General features: G+C 50.2%; 1 protein-coding gene across 1 annotated transcript; it reads left to right on the forward strand.

The window, feature by feature from the left end:
• Nucleotides 1-454: 454 nt before the first annotated feature.
• Nucleotides 455-16991, forward strand: WDR66 (WD repeat domain 66). Its single transcript, XM_005424079.3, has 22 exons — nucleotides 455-583; nucleotides 770-854; nucleotides 1013-1119; nucleotides 1262-1402; nucleotides 1594-1703; nucleotides 2156-2264; nucleotides 2683-2763; nucleotides 3034-3111; nucleotides 3553-3597; nucleotides 3906-4123; nucleotides 4602-4775; nucleotides 6570-6817; nucleotides 6910-7058; nucleotides 7559-7732; nucleotides 7998-8182; nucleotides 8697-8811; nucleotides 8983-9146; nucleotides 11529-11619; nucleotides 11821-11964; nucleotides 14053-14281; nucleotides 15455-15556; nucleotides 16385-16991. The coding sequence occupies exons 1-22, from the start codon at nucleotides 533-535 to the stop codon at nucleotides 16534-16536; spliced, it is 2952 nt and encodes a 983-aa protein (XP_005424136.1). The 5' UTR covers nucleotides 455-532; the 3' UTR covers nucleotides 16537-16991.
• Nucleotides 16992-17219: the final 228 nt, after the last annotated feature.

A 17219-nucleotide genomic window follows, 5' to 3' on the forward strand; every position in this document is an offset into this window, starting at 1 on the left:
TCCCGGGCTCCCATCCCGCCTGCCGAGGCCCGGGAAGGTTTTCCCAGGGCCTCTTTCCCCTCCCGTGAAAGTTTTCTGCGCACAAGGTTTCGGTGTTGGCTCAAATCCAGAGCCGTGAGGCCGGAGATGAAGCAGCTGCCGCCCAGGAGCAGCTCTGCGCTCACAGGACTGTGACAAAACCCATCCGAAAGGGAAATTTGCGTGCCCGGCGCGGAGTGCGGGCAGCCAAGGGGGGGAGCCTGAGCTCAGCTGAATAATCGCTGTACTGGGCTGGTTTGTGCCCAGTGTGGGAGCCGAGAAACGGCTCTGGGACCCATTTCCCAGCTTCACAGGTGCCCTTTTCTCCCGCTGTGCCCAATTCCAGGTTGTTGTGGAGCCAAATCTGGGAGAGTGTGTGTGGGGAAGTATTTCAGAGCATCTCCACACCCCAGCTCCCTGGGAGGAGGGTGAGGGTGTGGATGGATGGTCCATGTGAAGTTACACTGGAGTAACCCACTGAGGGAGGAGCAGCACTAAGCAGTGAGCCAGGGAGATGTCCCAGGACAGACAGACGGCTCAGGAGGCAGATGTGCAGCCTGATGAGGTGAGGGCAGCACCATGGAAAGTCCTGTTTGAGACAGGGTCTGGGGCAGATCCCAGGGGAAACAGCCCTTGGGATCTGAGACATGCTGGGGTTCATTCCCAGTAGCAGGAATGAACAGGACAGGACAGTTCCCATCCAGACCAGCCCAGGAGCCAGCACTCACCAAAACCTCTCTTCTTTCTCAAGGCTGACCTTGCTGCTGCCAGGGAGAAGAAAGGAGCATCAGAGGATAATGAAGAGTCACCATTCTGTCCCCGGTCATCTCCTTTAGGTATGGGGATCTCAGACACCCTGCCCAGCTCCTGGGCTGGGAGCCAGGGCACCCTGGGGAAGGCACTGCTGGGACATCATGCCTGGAGGGTGCTGGAGTCCCTGAACCACCCCCAGCACTGTCTGAGTCCAAGGGAGCCATGTCCAGCCCTCTCTCAGGCTACAGGGAGAAGCACACACGGCACAAAGGCTCTGCCAGCATGGTGTGGGCAGCCACGCCAGGGATGCTGTTCCGGAAGAACAGGGACAGCAGCTTTTACCCCCTTGTGAGTACAACGGGCACAGTGGCACCAAGGTGCTCCACATGGCACCCAGCACTCCTGCCCCGCTCTCTTCCATCACCCCACAGACCTCGTGTGCCTTTTTTGTCCTGGCTGCTGAGAGCCAGGAGCTATCTCTTCCCTGCAGGACCTGTCCTGGGTGTTTGGCTACAACAGCAGCCTGGCTGTGCACAGCCTGATGGACGGGGAGGACCGGGTGCTCCTGTATGTCTCCTCCCACACAGTGGTCATCCACGACATCGTGCGGAACAGGCAGTCCCACCTGCAGGTCTGGCACAGCTGAGCGTCTCTCTCCTCCTCCTCCCCTTCTCCTGAACCTCCTCTCTCTATCTCTCTTTCTGGTGCCCTGTGCTCAGGGGTCACCTATAACCAAACCCAGGAGCAGCCCATACAAAAGGTATGAACAGAACAGCCCCAGGTTTGCAGCCTCCAAGGCATTTTGCTGCTTCCCTCCCCCAGGGCCACACAAATGTCATCTCCTGCCTGTGTGTGAGTGAAGACAAACGCTGGGTTGCGACTGCTGACCAAGGGCCAGATGCTATGATCATCGTGTGGGACTCCTACTCTGGGTAAGCTCCCAGGAACCTCCTCTTTTGGAAACACCCTGTGTCCAGTAAATCACTCAGGACCGACTCCAGTCTCAGCTGAGAATAAAATGGGAGAACACAGGGACAGACTAAAAAGCAGCAAAGGAACCAAAACCAAACCAAGTCCTTCATTGTCCTTGTATCACCCACACTCATGAGACACTGAGATGGGGCTGAGCTCCCCCAGACTAAGTACATCACATCTCTGTGCTGTAGGATCTTCAAAGATCCTGGTGAGTCGTTTCCCAGAGACATTTACTCGGGAGGAAGGGATGAACACTGAGCCCGTGGCAGCACCAGTGTTTGCAGCCTCCCTCCCTCCATCCCTTCTTCCACACAGAGCAGGGTGGGTGGGTTGTGCCACAGGCTTTGCCAAGTGACTGCCTGGAAGCCCCTGTGCTGCCAGGAGCACCCATGGGATCTCTGCTCCCTAGGGTTCCCGTGCGCACCATCTTCCAGAGCCACTCGGAGGACGGGCTCTGTGCCATTGCCATTTCCCAGGATGCCAAGTATTTGGTGACCATTAGTGCTGCTACTGTGCAGGTAAGAGAGTATCTCCTCTTCCATAGCTTTGCAGGATAGAGAGCTGGAAGCTTTTTGCAGTGCAGCACAGGGGAGGTGGGGATTCACGTGGGGAGAGCAGGTTTGCAGAGTGATCATTTGGTTTTGCTGAGCCATTAGAAGACAGAACTGGATTTCATTAAAGTGAATGCTCCAGAGTTGAGAAAATGGATCTTAATTTGGGATAAAAGCTTCTGACTTCATCACTTTCATCTAAGCAATTTCCAGCATTATTTCCTGAAATTAAGCTTTCTGCTGCCAGGCTGTGCTGGGCTTTAGCCTGCTCCAGTCTTTTTGGCCACACCATCCCCTGCAGTGGGGAATGGGATTCACCTGGCTCCCCAAACCTCCCAGAGAGCCATGGGAGTGTTCCTTGGATTCTTCTCCTCTTCTCTTTCAGAAAGTTTGTGTTTGGAGATGGACTTTGCTCACAGGGGAACCCACATGCAGCACAGAGCTGGACCCTGAGTTTGGGTATCAGGTGAGTGACCATGCCAAGGGGAGCAGAGGGGATGGGCTGGGCAGCCCCATCCTCACCTGGTACCCCCATGGGAGACAGGATCACACCCCGTCCCTGGGGATCCCTGATCCAGCAGAGCATCCCAAGGGCTCATCCCTGTTCCTCTAACGCCTGACCGGCATGGGGTGTCCTCTGATTTCAGTTCAGTGCAGCTAGCGAGGTGGTTTTGGATGGAAGAATAAGCAGAAAGCATCGCTCGGCCTGGTGCTAATGCAATTCTTTGAATTTCAGGATTATGTCATTTTTAACCCTCAAAATCCCCATGAGTTTGTCAGCAACAGCAAAAGCCAGGTGATATTTTACCTGTGGGTAAGTAGGGACATGGGAAGTCGTGTTTCTGGTGCCACAAAGGAGGTGGCAGGGGGGCTCAGGGGCTGGGTGTCTGTCCACAGCTGGGGTCACTTTGCAGATCTGTCCCTTCCCTCCTCCCTGCCCTTGCCAGATCCCAAAGTGGTCTGGACAGATATCACACTCCCTCTACTCCCACACTGTCAGGCCCAGCTGTGGCAGGGATGCTCTTCACCTCTCCCACTCCTGCTTTCCCATGGGCCTTGTGCCATTCAGCAGCTTTTGGAAAGAAGCACAGGTGGAAGGAGAGGATGTTTTGTGCTCTCTGGAAGACCTTGGAGCCTTTCCTGCTTTGGCCACCACAATGTGGGGCCAGTGCCCAGATGGTGGGGAGGGCCATGCTGGCACTGCAGAGCTCGGTTCCAAAATCCCTGTCCTGGATGTTTTCTCTGTTTTCCCCAGGATGACTCTGGTTTGCAGTACGGGACACCATTCCTGAGCAACCAGGTGAGCACAGCAGGGAGGGACACAGCATGTCACCCTCTTGGCTTTCCTGCTGGCAGCAGCACTGTCCCTCCCCATCCCCTTACACAAAAACAGGGGCCCTGGCCCCAGCCTGTCCCCCTCAGACAGGGACAGGTTTGCCCAAGCTGAGCTCAAGCAGGGCTCTCTCCCCAAAGTGCCCCACTGCATTTTCTCCTGGGGCTCTTGTGTCTTGTCCTGCCACGGCACAGGAAGGGAATGCCAATCTCTCTGCTTGAGGAGGGCAGAGCCAGCTCTGGGATGAAAACGCAGCCTGGCTGCTGTCTCCACAGACCTTCAAGTGCCTGGTGGGACAGTTCAGCCAGTCAGTTTTCCACTTTAACAACACCCAAGCTCTGACGGGCACGTCGGCCGGGAAGCTGGTGGTGTGGGACATGCACGATCCCCGCACCCTCCCCGAGGAGCTGCTGCCCAAACCCCACGGAGTGACAGCCACCAAGGTGGTGGCAATGCAGGAGGAGAGTCTTACCTTGCTCCAGGTGTTGGACAGGTAACGGGGCAGCCCTTCTCAGTAGCTTAGGTACAGTCCTGGTAGCTCAGCTGTAGGAGCGGCAGAGATAATGTTGGAGTTTTAATCACTTGGCCGCGTGGTCACTCATGCAGGAAAGTGCTGCTGGTTTATAATTTTCCAGCAATGGATTTGTCTGGGGGTGGAAATGAAGTTGAAAAGTGGTGGTGATGCGATGCCAGCTCCCCTGGGATAGCTCAGACAGTGGCTCAGCCTCCTGGCTGCTACCGGCAGAGGGAGCAGACTGCCACCAAACACCGCGACAGCCTTGGGGACACGGCAGGGTCACTGCTGGTTTCTGCACTACCCTGGTTTTCTCCCACACATCTGTGCAGGGCTCTGCTCGTGTGCTTGTGCAGAGAAATGGGGAAGAAATTTGCTTCCATCCAAGGATGCTCTCCAAGAAATATCTGGGAGTTGTCAGTCAGTGTATTGGTTAATAACTTTCCCTTCCCTGCAGCTGTATAGTCACAGGTGATGTGAAAGGGCAGGTTAAATTCTATGATGGGCAGCTGCGGCTCCTCAGCATCTACAGCCACGACAAAGTGGGTCCCATCCAGTCCATCTCCTTCTCCACAATCCTTCGTGATGCTCCCAGTGCCCTCCCAGGCAGCAGGCAGCCTTTTCTCACCAGGTGAGTGTCTCTTTACCAACCCAGGTCTTCTCCTGTGTTTGCCTTGCAGCTGAAAGCTGGGGAGGTGCTCAGTGAGAGCTGCTCCATGAGCTTCTGCCTGGTCTGGAGCAGGACTCACCCTGTGCCCAGGCTCCTGGGCAGGACAGGGAGGGAGGGAGTGTGGGTGGGCTCCAGCACACCCCAGACTGAGCTCCAGGCGATGCCTTGGTGCAGACACAGCATTGTGCAGGCACAGTCATGATCAGCTTCTCTGTCACGTACCCAGCACCCCAGGCAGTGCTAATGCCGAGCCTCCAGCTCTCACTGGGCCCCTTAATCCCCCCTTAAACCCTTCCCAGGCATGGCAGGATCCAGTTGGATTTTATCATGGCTTGGCAAGCTAATCAGGGCAGTGGCACCGGCACAGAGCTGTACCACACTGACTGGCCACCAGCCCCTCTCTGTCCCTCTGTGTGACACAGCTGTGCCTGAGGATTTACAGGGACTCTGCAGGCCAGATGAAGCTGCTGCGTGGCTCCATCCAGCCTGCAAACCACATGTCTGTCACTGCTGTTAAGGCTTTCCTGGCAATGTCTGTTCTTAGCCACGCATGTTTTCCAAAGAGCCACGTGGAACAAATTCTTCTCCAGCCTGGAGCAGAGTCCTGGGGGATGGTTTGGTTTCCCAAAGGGAAAGGGAAGGCCTGAGCTCATCCTGGAGGCTGCTGGGATTAGGAATGGCTGCAGAGCCCAGCTAAGGCACGCAAGGGGTGCAGAGTCCATCAGTGCCTGGGCCAGATGTGCACAAACTGGTGGCTGTGATGGAACAGCTGGCAAAGAGGCTGTGCTTCCCCACGTGTCTGTCTGTGCAGCTCCCAGACAGCCTGGAGAAGGCTCCAAAGAGACCTTATAGCACCTTCCAGTGCCTCAAGGGACCCAAAACAGGTGGAGAGAGACTTTGGACAAGGGTATGGAGTGACAGGACAAGGGGAAAATGCCTAAAATTGACAGAGGGCAGGGTTAGATGGGATATAGGAAGAAATCCCTCACTGTGAGGGTGGTGATGTCCTGGCACAGGTGGCCCAGAAAAGCAGTGGATGCCCCATGCCAGGAATTGTTCAAGGCCAGGTTGGATGTGGCTTGGAGTAACCTGGTCTAGTGGAAGGTGTTGAAACAAGATGATCTTTAAGGTCCCTTCCTACTCAAACCACTCTGGGATTTCTGTGTGATCCTCTCTTGTCCCTTTTACTGAGTCCAGACTCTCAATCAGGCAGACTGAAACTGTACATATTTGTGCTGTAAAATGAATAATTATCCTGCTGTCTGCTTCACACATCACCAGTCACACAGTGAAACCTCTCTGCTGTGCTGCTCAGCGTGGCCAAGTGAGCAGACAGGGACTGAAACTGCCCTCTGACCTTGGCCATGGCAGCATGGTCAACGTGGAGCCACCAACAGTGGTGGCATGGGGACACGTAGAAAGGCCATTCAGAGTATCTCCTGTTGCTCACTTGTCATCTCACACACCAGTGACTTGCAAATGGCAGGAGCTCCCCAGATGTCATTCATCTTCTGGCTTGCCCAGCCAAGTAGAAAATGGAACTGGCTCCAGTGTCTTCCCCTGGCCATTTCCCAGGTCATGAATACAAAGTGTCACTTGCCTTCCAGGTCAAGGAGCGTTTGCATACTGTGTACCACAAAATATAAGTGATTGTCCAACTAACTTGCCAAAAAGAGACTGATGTGTAATATAGCTTGCAGGGATGTGAGCTGGTTACTCTGATTCATCGAATTCTGTTTCTCTCATGCTAAACAGGAACTTTATCCTTTCAACCTCTGATGCAACCATGTTCCATGTTGCAACAGACAGCACAAACTTTGGAAGAATCACGACAGAGGCAAAGAAAGCTGTGAATGCCATTGCCTGCCACCCTCAGGAGCCACTGGTGGCTGTGGGGAGTCACTGTGGGCTGCTGAAGGTGTGGGAATACAAGCAGACCCAGTACCTCGTTAGCAGGATATTCACTGAGGCTGGCATCCAGTGCTTATCCTATGATCCTGAAGGTATCCCAGCCCTGTGAGCCGACCATGTGCCAAGCATTGGCCTTCCTGGGAGGAGTGATGGTGTCATGAGAGGTTTCTGTTCTGCTTTCCAGGTAATTTGCTGGCCGCTGGTTTTACTGATGGAAGCGTGTACATCCTTGATGCAATTTCCCTTCAGTCCATCTGCGAGGAATTCCAGTGCTCGCAAGGTCCCGTGACTCACATCAGCTTCTCTCACGATTCCAAGTACCTCGCAACCGCTGTACGCTTGTTTTTTCCGCTCGGTGATTCACATGCGCTGCTCGCGGGGCAGCTTTGGGAGGGACTGGGAATTGCCGGCCATCCTGCAGGCACAGAGCAGCAGGGCAGAGGGCCGTCCCTCCCTTGGGGCTTGGTGACTCTGACATGCAGAGCGAGCAGGGCAGAGGGCTGTTCCTCCCCTGGGGCTTCCTGACTCCAAAATGCTTTTCCTGGTTTGAAGAGTCACTCTGTAAAAACGTCACCAGTCACAGCGGCTCTGCAGACCGCCCAGTCCCTAACTTTAGTGACAAGTCTTAGCTCTGCATCCATCTGAAGAAGGGGCTGGAGCAGGGATTTCCTCCTGGCTGGTGCTCTGGGAGGGGGCTGCTTCCTCAATCCCATGTCTTGCTGTAAAAGTATTGAGGCAGCGTTGAAGCAGTTTGGCTCGGAGTTTGTAGCAACTGATGATGATTGGTACAAAGAAAAAGATTTCCCTCTTTGACCTTTGTGCTGTTGTTGCAGGATGAGAATTATTCAGTGACTGTTTACAAGAGAGTCCTGCAGAATGGGAGCAGATGCTGGGAGCACCTGGCAGGGCTGGTCTCCCACTACAAACCCATCCGGGGCATCCTCTTTGGGGTCCACCCAGACAGCAACGAGCCCAGGCTCCTGAGCCTCGGGGAGGACCGGCAGCTGGTGGGTTGATGCAAAAGTTTAAAGGACAGTGAAGATTTGTGGTTAAAGGGGTGGGGCTGGACAAGGCCATCAAAGGAGACTCCATGTTTGGTTCCATGGCTCCCAAGCTTCTCCCCACCAGCTCTGTTGCTGGGGGTTGTTTCTCAGCCTGGTCTTGCTGTTGAGGCTCCCCTATTGTGGCTTCTCCAGGAGATACAAATCCACAAAGTCAAGGGTGCAGGGCAGACCACGGGGGAGTTGCTGCGTTTCCTTGTCTTCTCTCCAGGTTGAATATGACCTGAACAGCAGCATCAAGGACCACTTGGTGGTCACACACAGGGACAGGCTGGAGCAGGTTGCAGTGCCCCTGTGCTTGACCTGGTACCCACAGCTCAGCACTGAGTCCTTTTTCCTCACTGCCAACAACTGCTACAAAATGAAGCTCTACAACACAACAACCAAAATGTGCAGGTAAAGGATTGATTCAGGCCTGCCATTGCCTGAGAGCCTCCTCCTGACCCAGTGATCTCCTTGGTCTAATGACCACCATACTCCCACCCATGAGCATGTGATTTTCCATCTGTGATGCAGATCTTGGGATGGCTGTAGAGCCCTCAGGTCACTCCATTCTTACGCCCATTCTGCTGTTCACTTATGTGTCATTTAGCAAGGTTATGGCTGCATGGGGAACTTGGTCTGCTCACTACATTGGACCTGAGATGTAGCAGCTAGACACCAGATAAAGAGATTGAAGTCCACATGAGCAAAGCACAATAATCCCTGAGCACTAAATAAATTTCTGAGCCCCAGTGTAGTCCCTTCTAGCCAGGGACCCTGTCCTATCCTGTTCTCTCAGCCAGTAGCACGAAGCCTCTGCACACCTCCCATATCTACCCAACCTTCCACACAACAACTGTTCAGAGGGGAAAAATGTTTTCCCCTCTAGGGGTGGCCTAGAGTGGATAAATACATTGTTTGCCTTTAGAAAGACCCTTTTGGGACCAACCTATGGCTCCCCCTTGGAGAAGATACAAATCCTCCCTAGGACAAGCTCTGCAGACCCCCAGCAACACTACCTGGTGTACATTACAAAGGACAAGGTATGGACCCCCCCCCTTGCAGAGTTGGTGGGCCCTTGGGAATTTCCTTGAAGATGAAACCACCACGTGTAGGCTGGTCCTGCCTGAGAGCTGAGCAAGCTCCTGGGGAAGGGGATGTGGCACTGCCCCAGTGGGACCCCCAGCCCTCCCAGACTCCCTCTTCCCTTACAGGTGGGTTTGCAGATGCTGCCTGTTGATGGCAACCCCCACAAGTCCTCGGCCTTCATCTGCCACCCGGATGGTGCCGCTGACTTTGCCATCTCCCACGACGGCCGCTACGTCTTCACAGCCGGGGGCAAGGAGTGCACGTTCATGAAATGGAAGGTCAACCTACAGTGAGTTATGGCAGGAAAGGAATCTTGTTACTGCCTTCCACAGCTGCTTGGTCAACCCACTGGGCCCCAAGCTATGTGGGGTGGCAGCTGAAAGAGGTGTAAGAATCAGATAAAAAGACTACTCAGTGCAAATCTCCAATCACCCAGTGCAAAACAACAACTAAATAGACTATTTAGTGCAATACAACAAGGAGGGACATATTTTTGGGGGTTTTGCTCCCCTCTCTGTGATGTAGGAGGGATTAAGCCAGCAAACCTCACAGGGCTGGCCATAGTGCCTGAACACTACTCCAGTCTGGAAAATGGTGCCCAAATGGTAAGAAGTTGGGCAGAGGATTTTGTGATACTTGTGAGGGCCTGGCCAGTGTGATGGGAGATTGTCAGGGTTAGGCAGGGACCAGAGGAGCAGCACTGGCTGCAGGAGGAGCACACAGGGCAGCTGCTGATATAAAAGTGTCTGCTCTCCAAATGGAATAGGAATTTGCTGGGAAATCCCCCCTGTGTTTGAAGAATGGATTTAGGACAATCCACCTTAATCCTATAAAGCTTTGCTTACATGAATAAATGGCCTGCAATAAATGGGGTGGTTGAAGAGTTGGAGGCTGCTTTAACAAAGAAGGATCTCCAGGCTCTGGCCCAGAGCATCAGTGATGAATCCTGCCAGGTTTCTTACACCATCCTCTGCAGGCTTCCCTCTGCCAGATCCCTTGGGCAGTGGTGCCAGATGTACTCCCACAGGACAGGAGGGTAACACAGCAAAGGCGGGATAGATATTTTGGTTTCTTGGCATGTCAAGGACCAAAGCTGCTCAATGCAACACATGTTTGGGGCCCAGGCTCTCCCCTCATGGCTGCAGGTGCCCAATAGATACATTTGTACATAGAAATGGAGCAAGGCAGCTGTGAATGGCATGAAAACTGCCAGGTCACCATGGAACCACTTCACACTTCAGGGTCTGGGAAGGGAGCTTCGTCCATGGCAGAGTTAGGATAGCGTGGATAGACATGTTAGGATAGACATGGTCTCCCTCAGTCTGTGCTATTTTGTTGTTTTTTTGTTTTTTTTTTTTTTTCAAATCCTGCACAACATCCTCCTTGCACAGTGCCCTGTGTCTCCTGGTTTCTGGGAAATAACTCCATGGGATCTGGCTTTTAGCCCTTGTTCCTATGATTGCCATTAGGCATGCACCTGGGAAACACCAGTGCTCTTCACCTTCCTAGGACCAAGGCCTTGTGGTTAAGACACATGCTGGTCCTGCAAGGAACACATTTTGCAGGTACCATTTGATCTGAGGAAAGCCCAAGGAGTGCCAAGCCAGGTCACCTTCATGTGCAGAACAAAGGAAACTTGGATGGGAAAGCAATGGGTTTATTTATTTTCTTTTCCACTTTGTGTGGCTTAAACAGTCGGGGGTCAGGATAAGCGACATTTTAAGGAAGGCAATAGAATATAAATGATCCTTCTTTATAATGGCTGGCCAGAGTCCAGGCAACATTGAATTTCTATGTAATTTGTTTTTGGAGCGAAGTTTTTGATGAGCTAATTATCATTTTATTGCTGCTTCTGGCATCTTGTGAATCTCCGCTGTGTTTAATACCCAAATAACTTAATTATGAAAAAAGCATGAAGCTTGCAAAAAACCCCCAGTGGAAGCAGCACTACAGAGGTGTGTGTGAAAGCTGCAGCCTGGCTGCCAGGCGTGGGGTATTATGTGGCAGTGCTATGCCATGACTGCACTTCCAGGCTTGGTTTCTTTTTACATCTGCACAAGCCAAAGGGATTCTTTTGGCTCCAACTGCCTATGAAATTGAAACAAAGAGGCGGCTACTCAGGCGCTTTCAGTTTAATGCAAACTGCACCTGCGACTCCACCGCCCGCCACAGCGGAGGAAGTCGGGTAATGGATTGCACTGAGTTATCGGGGAAAAATGTGTTGGATCAAGGAACAGGGAGTTGTGTGGTTTATTGCAAACACCAAGCCCCAGCCTTCTCTGCATGTTCAAAATGCTGATCTAGCTAATTCATCTCCCTCAATGTCTCTATAAGGAAGCAGAAAAGCCAAATGCCAGACACCAAGTTCAAGTCCATGGAAAAGCTCCTGGCTCCCAGCCCTGTACTCATTCCACTAAACAAGAGAACCATTCAGTAATAATTAATTCCCACACTGTGCTATTGTATGTAAAACCTGGGTATGAAATATGCTGTAGAAGTGCAGCTGATGATAAAAGAGCACAAGGATCAAGGCAGTGCTTTTCTTTCCTGAATTCTGAGGCCCAGGGATTTTATTTATTGAAAGTGTCTGTGAACAATGGCTAGAAAGGGAACCATGAAAGCTCTCCTCACATGAACCCTTCCTGTACCTTCTTTCCTTCACTTCTCCCAGTGCCTTGGATGCTGCTGCTTTCCTGGGTGGGGAGGACTTGATCCCATTCTACAACCTCCTGGATGGTGGCAGAGAAGGGAAATTCTTCAGGGTAATTATCTCACCGTGAACGCTGTCTGGCCACATCTGGTTGGACTTTAATTTACACAGGCCTGACATTTCTTTATGTTTTGTCCAGCTAGCCTTTAACAGCAATCTCATTGATATGGCTGTTAGTGAACCCTAAAAGGAGCCTTATCTTCTGTGCCTGTTGGTAACTGAAATTTGCTGTGTTTGTTTGAATCCCTGGCAGGAACTGGAGGACTATTTTTACTACGTACAGCTGTGCAGCCAAGGTATCAAAACACTGGAGACCAGACAGGTGTCAACACATATTCCCTTGGAGGAAATTCCTTCTGTAATGAGAGCAATAGGATTCTATCCATCAGAGGAAGAGGTTGGTCAGCTGTTTTTATTGTTGTTATTAAAAGAAGAAAGAGAAAGACTGATTGCAATTCCTAAGTGTTCTAAGGGCCAGATTCTGACCACTGCCATGCTGGATGGCTCTGGGATATATTTATTGGCTGTCAATGTATTCTTATCTGGTCTGCATCAATACAGTAGTGCTCAGAATCTGGCAGAAAATTCCTAAAAACATTTCCTTGCTAGCAAGTTGAGCAACTGCAGAAGAAGGCTGAGCAAACCTGGAGCCTGACAGCTCAGAGTTGTTCAACAAGGCAACCTCAGGGTCAAAATTTTACAGCAGAGAACTGATTTAATAAGGGTGCTGCTTCTTCCCCTTTGTGTGGCTGTTTCTCCAAGGCAGTTTGTAGCGTACACAAACCTCATTTGTAATGTGTAACCCGGCATGACTGAATCTGAAGCAAGGGGATTTGAATAACGGCCTCTGAGCACCAGCTCCAGCCGTCACCGCAGGAGAGGCTCCCCCAGGGGAGGAGGTGCATCACTGAGCTCCCTCAGCCTTTCTGCAGGGGAGACTGTGTTCATCTCTTCCATGGCACAGCAACCCACAGGCTGCTGAGGCACTGCTGTGAGTCTGTGCCACCCCATCTGCCCAGGGATGCTGTGCCAGGAGAGCCACCAGATGGGAGGCAGGACCGTTGCCACAGCCACCACCAAACTGACTCACTTGGGAGCCCCCACAACCAGCAAATGTTTGTCTGAGCTGTGGCTGCTCTGCCCTGGTGTCAAGTTGAGGTGTTATCTCTTCATACTGTGTTAGATCTTTTCCTTGGGTTATTAAATTTTTGCCTCTTGGGGACACAGAGAACATATTCCCTTGGGAAATGTCTCTGGAATAATAACTGATAATGCCCCACACTTCCCCAAATTAAAATACAAACAGCATTTTGGGCATGGAAACATAGGTGCTGAGCTGTTGTGAAACCAGGCAACCTACAATCAGTAATAAATCCAGAGAGAAGGTTCGTCTCTCTCTAGAGTGTTTTAATAAAAGAATAGCAGGAGGGAGAAAAGGCAGCTTGGGCTGACTAGCAAAGCTTTTGGGAATTGGTGTTTTTCTTTTGTAGTTCAGTGGGGTTGATATAAAACCTAATCCCAGATCAGCCAGAGCCGAGTGAAAATGACTGTTCTTGCTTGGCGTGACATTCGCTACAGGAAAAATGTAAGGCTGAGATTTCCCTCTTCCCTGGGCTTCATTCAGTGGAAAAACTTGTGACACAAGGACAAAGGCCCAAAGCTGAATGCAAAGTCCTCCCTGGGGAGATCTTGCATCAGCTTCCCTTCCCGGGGAGCAGCAGGCCTGGTACGTGTTGGCACAGGGAATTCTGCCGGCGTCTCTCTGCTGCCCGTGTATCTCTGAAGGGGCTGCAGGGACAATGAAGGCATGGAGCAGATGCTGCCTTTTGGACACACATCTGCACAGCTGCCAACTGGGCTGACTCACAGCACCAGACTTCAGGAAAACCACTGGTATCCAGCACAGCCAGTGCTGGCCTGTTTGTCCGAGAGGAGTGTGAGGTGTCCAGCAGTGCAGGGTGTCAGCCCCACTGAGCACATTTTGGGTTTGGCTTGTGCAGAGCCTGAACCGCCCCAGACATGGGGAAGAGCAGGGGAAGATAAGATTTCTTATGAGTCACGATAAGATTTCTTATCCTGGTTCTGTTGGGACCATCGTATGTGTGCTTCCAGAGCAAGGATGGAAGATGGTGTGTTTACTGGTTTGTGGTTTGCCTGCCCACTGTCCCAGAGTGGAGAGACAGCTGTGCCCAAGGTGCTGGTAACAGCTGCAGGGTCACCGAGCGCCTGTCACAAGAGAGGAAATCCAAAATGACTCTGTGTGTGTAACACCCATCTTTACTTGTTGTTGTCATGTCAGCAGGTGTTTAACTGTTGGCCATTCCCACCCTCAGCTGCTGAGTGCAGCTTCCTCCTGGGATGGGGTCATGGCACCCAAGCACCAACACATGCACGGTTTGGGGATGTTGGCATCCACAGGATCGGAAACTGGCCCAATGCTCTTCAAAATAAAACATGTAACAATCTGCCTTGTCTTGATCTTTAGATTGAAGAAATGATAAATGAAGTAAAATTCAGCAAGTATGCAGATACTGGAGAAGAAGTGACAAAAATCAATTTAGATGATTTTATCAAACTTTATATAAATCATCGACCCGCACTCGGCTTGTCAATGAAAACCATACAACGAGCATTTCAGGTTCTTGGTTATGATAACAAGAAGGGAGACAAAGTTATTGACAGAGGAGACTTCCTGTCACTGCTTCAGTGCAGAGGTGAGTTATTTTGTTTCTAATATCAGTTTTACGCTCGCTAGTTCTGCCTGCAATTGCAGAACTTTTTCCCTGCAGCAAGAATTATTCTGGAATGAGAACCTGGTAACCAGGGCAGGCGTGAGGAGCCACCTGCCCTAAGATTTTAAATTTAATATTCCCATGTCTTGTCCCAGCTGTGCTTCTTTTACTGCTCTGGAAATCTCTGCTGGCCTGAGGTATCTCAGCTGTTAAATGATAAGTATGGATCTTGGCAAAATGTATCCTTCTCCCAGTGTGCCCTTATCTGAATTGCTGTTCTCTTTTCCAGTCACACAGGCTCTGGAAAAGTAGTATAAAACTGATAAAAGGGAGACAAGAAAGGAGGGATGAAGTTGGTTCTGGGCTGTACCTGTGTGAAAGACTGAAAAGATGGGATGATTTAGCTGAGCTGAATCAGGGAGAACACCATAAATGTGGATGTTAATATGCTTCTGGCCAGTGCCACAGAGTGCTAATAACAAACTTCTATTGTCTTACTTCTGGTGTAAAAGTGTAGCTGAGCATTAAAACAGGTAAAGAGCAATGCTGGTTTACTCAGTACATCACTTGGCAAGACTCCTTGCCACAAAGATCCTTGGAAACCACGGATTCAACCAGTGTGAGAAAGGTTAGCTATTTATACAGATGGTGTGAACATCCATAAATAGGTACATCAGATAGAACAGTTTCATAACAGATCTATAACCTCATGCTCCAGGGCATGAGCCAACCACTAACTGGGAACAAGTGCTATGTCCATGTTATTTCAAGATACTAAATCAAGGCTTTTCTCCACCTTTCTCCTCCTCTGCATGAAAATGGCTACATGGACTGTGGTCTGTGCCAGGAATTCTCCAGTGGGAACAGAAGATCAAGCCCCTGCTACTGCAGCATTGCTCATAGAGCTGCCTGCATCAGAATTTCTCCCTTTGATTGACATTTCCCCCCAAAATGTTATAGGGAAGAACAATTTTCCTTAGGATCAACATTTTCCTGCGTTGGGATCATGTGTTCCAGTTGGTAGTGTATATGTCCATATCTCAGAGAAGCCAGATCCTCTTTTGAACTGTCCTGTTTAGTTTAATTTGAGTTGCTTCTGAGTTTTTGAGCTCTCGACCCCATAACCCACAGGCTGCTGGTGCTCTGTTTGTACAGGGGAGCAGATGACAGAGGATGAGCTGGCTGAGTGTCTGATCACCCTGCTGGGCAAGAGACCCAGGAAAGAAGGATCTGAGCTGGACACCCACCCTCCCACAGGTACAGGATTAGCATTCCACACAGCACAGAAGCAGGATTGTTTCAATTCCCAAATGGAATAATTTAAATTTCAAACCCATTTACCCTGTTAGGCCAAGAGCTGTAAAAACTGCTCAGATGGGATTGCAAAAATAGTCACAGAGCTACAGACTGTCCTTCATCCACACAGCAATTGCATGGGTGTATCTAAAAATAAATGGACAATGAACTATAACTGGGGCCTGACAAGATTACATTGCTGTTTATCTGCTGCCTGGAACTGAAATTAGAAACACACAGGGAAATCCCAGTGCTGGTTTCACCCAGGCCACAGTGCCCATTGTAGCAGAGCTGTTGGTAACGACCACATTTGTCTGCAATTTATGTCCCAGTCCACACCAGCCTGGAACAGCAAATTATAGCATTGATTTGAGCCAAGCGGCTGAATTTAATTGCCCATTGTAATTGGAACTGCATTTTTATACAATTCATGTCCCAGTCCCCACCAGTTTGGAACAGAATCTGTTTAAGGTCACTGGCAATGGGCTCCATGCAGCAACGGTGCTGCTCCCAAAGGGAATTTTGAAATCACATCAAATCGACCAAGTGTTAAAGTTGTCCCATGACTCCTCTGAGGCAGGGACCTGCTGCAAGGTGAGACAGAGATTTGACAGGTTTAATCCCTGACAGAAACACATAAAGTACCAAGCTAGTAAACCATCACTTTGTCACGATCCCTTCGTATATCTTTAAAAACATTTCATTCACTGATTGCTGCTTATAAATTTTACTGGAAAGCAATTCTGACATTGCTGCTGTGTGTCTTGTGTTGTTGCTACTGCTCTGCAGGTGCAGCAGCTTTGACTGAAGAAGACATTCCAGCAGAAATCACAGCAGAGATATTTGTTGCAGACATTCTTGGCTTACCTATTGCTGAACCAGAAAAAAAAGAACAGAAGGAAAAAGAAGAATCTTTGGTCTACAAAGGCCCAGAACCATAACTACCACTAGATTTTCTGTTTGTTCCTACTCTCCAGGATCCTCTCCTCAAATATCTGCAAAATTTATGGCTTGTGTTTATTGCAAAGTAAAGGTCACATAGTTGCATTTCAGTCAAACTCTAGAATAAAGTCCCCAGTTTGGCATATGCCACAAACCTGTAATTTCACACCTATATAGGGAAACACTGAATGGCTGGAAAGAATGAGGCAGGTGGCCACTCCATCCTTGGCTGGAACCTTCCCAGAAGTCATTTCAGGTGGGTTTATGCCAGATGCAGTCTATTTTCATTACGTTAGGACAGTATTCATTTGTGAAACATGACAGCAAAAGAGCAACGTAGGAGTATTGTATTGATTAAATACATTGATAAATGCTTTGACAGGTTAGAATGGATTTGTAATTATAAATCCAATGGACCTCGGTAAAGAAATAAATGCTGTGGTATACATTGAAACCACGCTTCTCTTTTGGCCTTTAAACTGACTTTTTCTTTCTGAAAGTAGTAATTCCAATTAGCAGTGTAATACCAATGGGACGGCATCGCTCTCTGTGTGTGTAAACAGCATAATGAGACTGATACAAGTTGCTGTAGAAAGATCAGTGAAGTGCTGTTGAACAGCTTCCTTCTTTACATCATCCTCGGCATCAATTTGAATAATAATGTAGGCCCTTAAGAAGCGTT

This window comes from Geospiza fortis, unplaced genomic scaffold (genome assembly GCF_000277835.1).
Source record: "Geospiza fortis unplaced genomic scaffold, GeoFor_1.0 scaffold145, whole genome shotgun sequence".
NCBI lineage: Eukaryota > Metazoa > Chordata > Aves > Passeriformes > Thraupidae > Geospiza > Geospiza fortis.

What these genes read in the sequence shown, in the direction of transcription:
- WDR66 (XM_005424079.3), top strand. Translation starts at nt 533, where the DNA reads ATGTCCCAGGACAGACAGACGGCTCAGGAGGCAGATGTGCAGCCTGAT. An exon ending in ACCCTGAGTTTGGGTATCAG is followed by an intron (nt 2,764 to 3,033) that starts GTGAGTGACCAT and finishes TTTGAATTTCAG; the next exon opens with GATTATGTCATTTTTAACCC. An exon ending in GTCACTGCTTCAGTGCAGAG is followed by an intron (nt 14,282 to 15,454) that starts GTGAGTTATTTT and finishes CTGTTTGTACAG; the next exon opens with GGGAGCAGATGACAGAGGAT.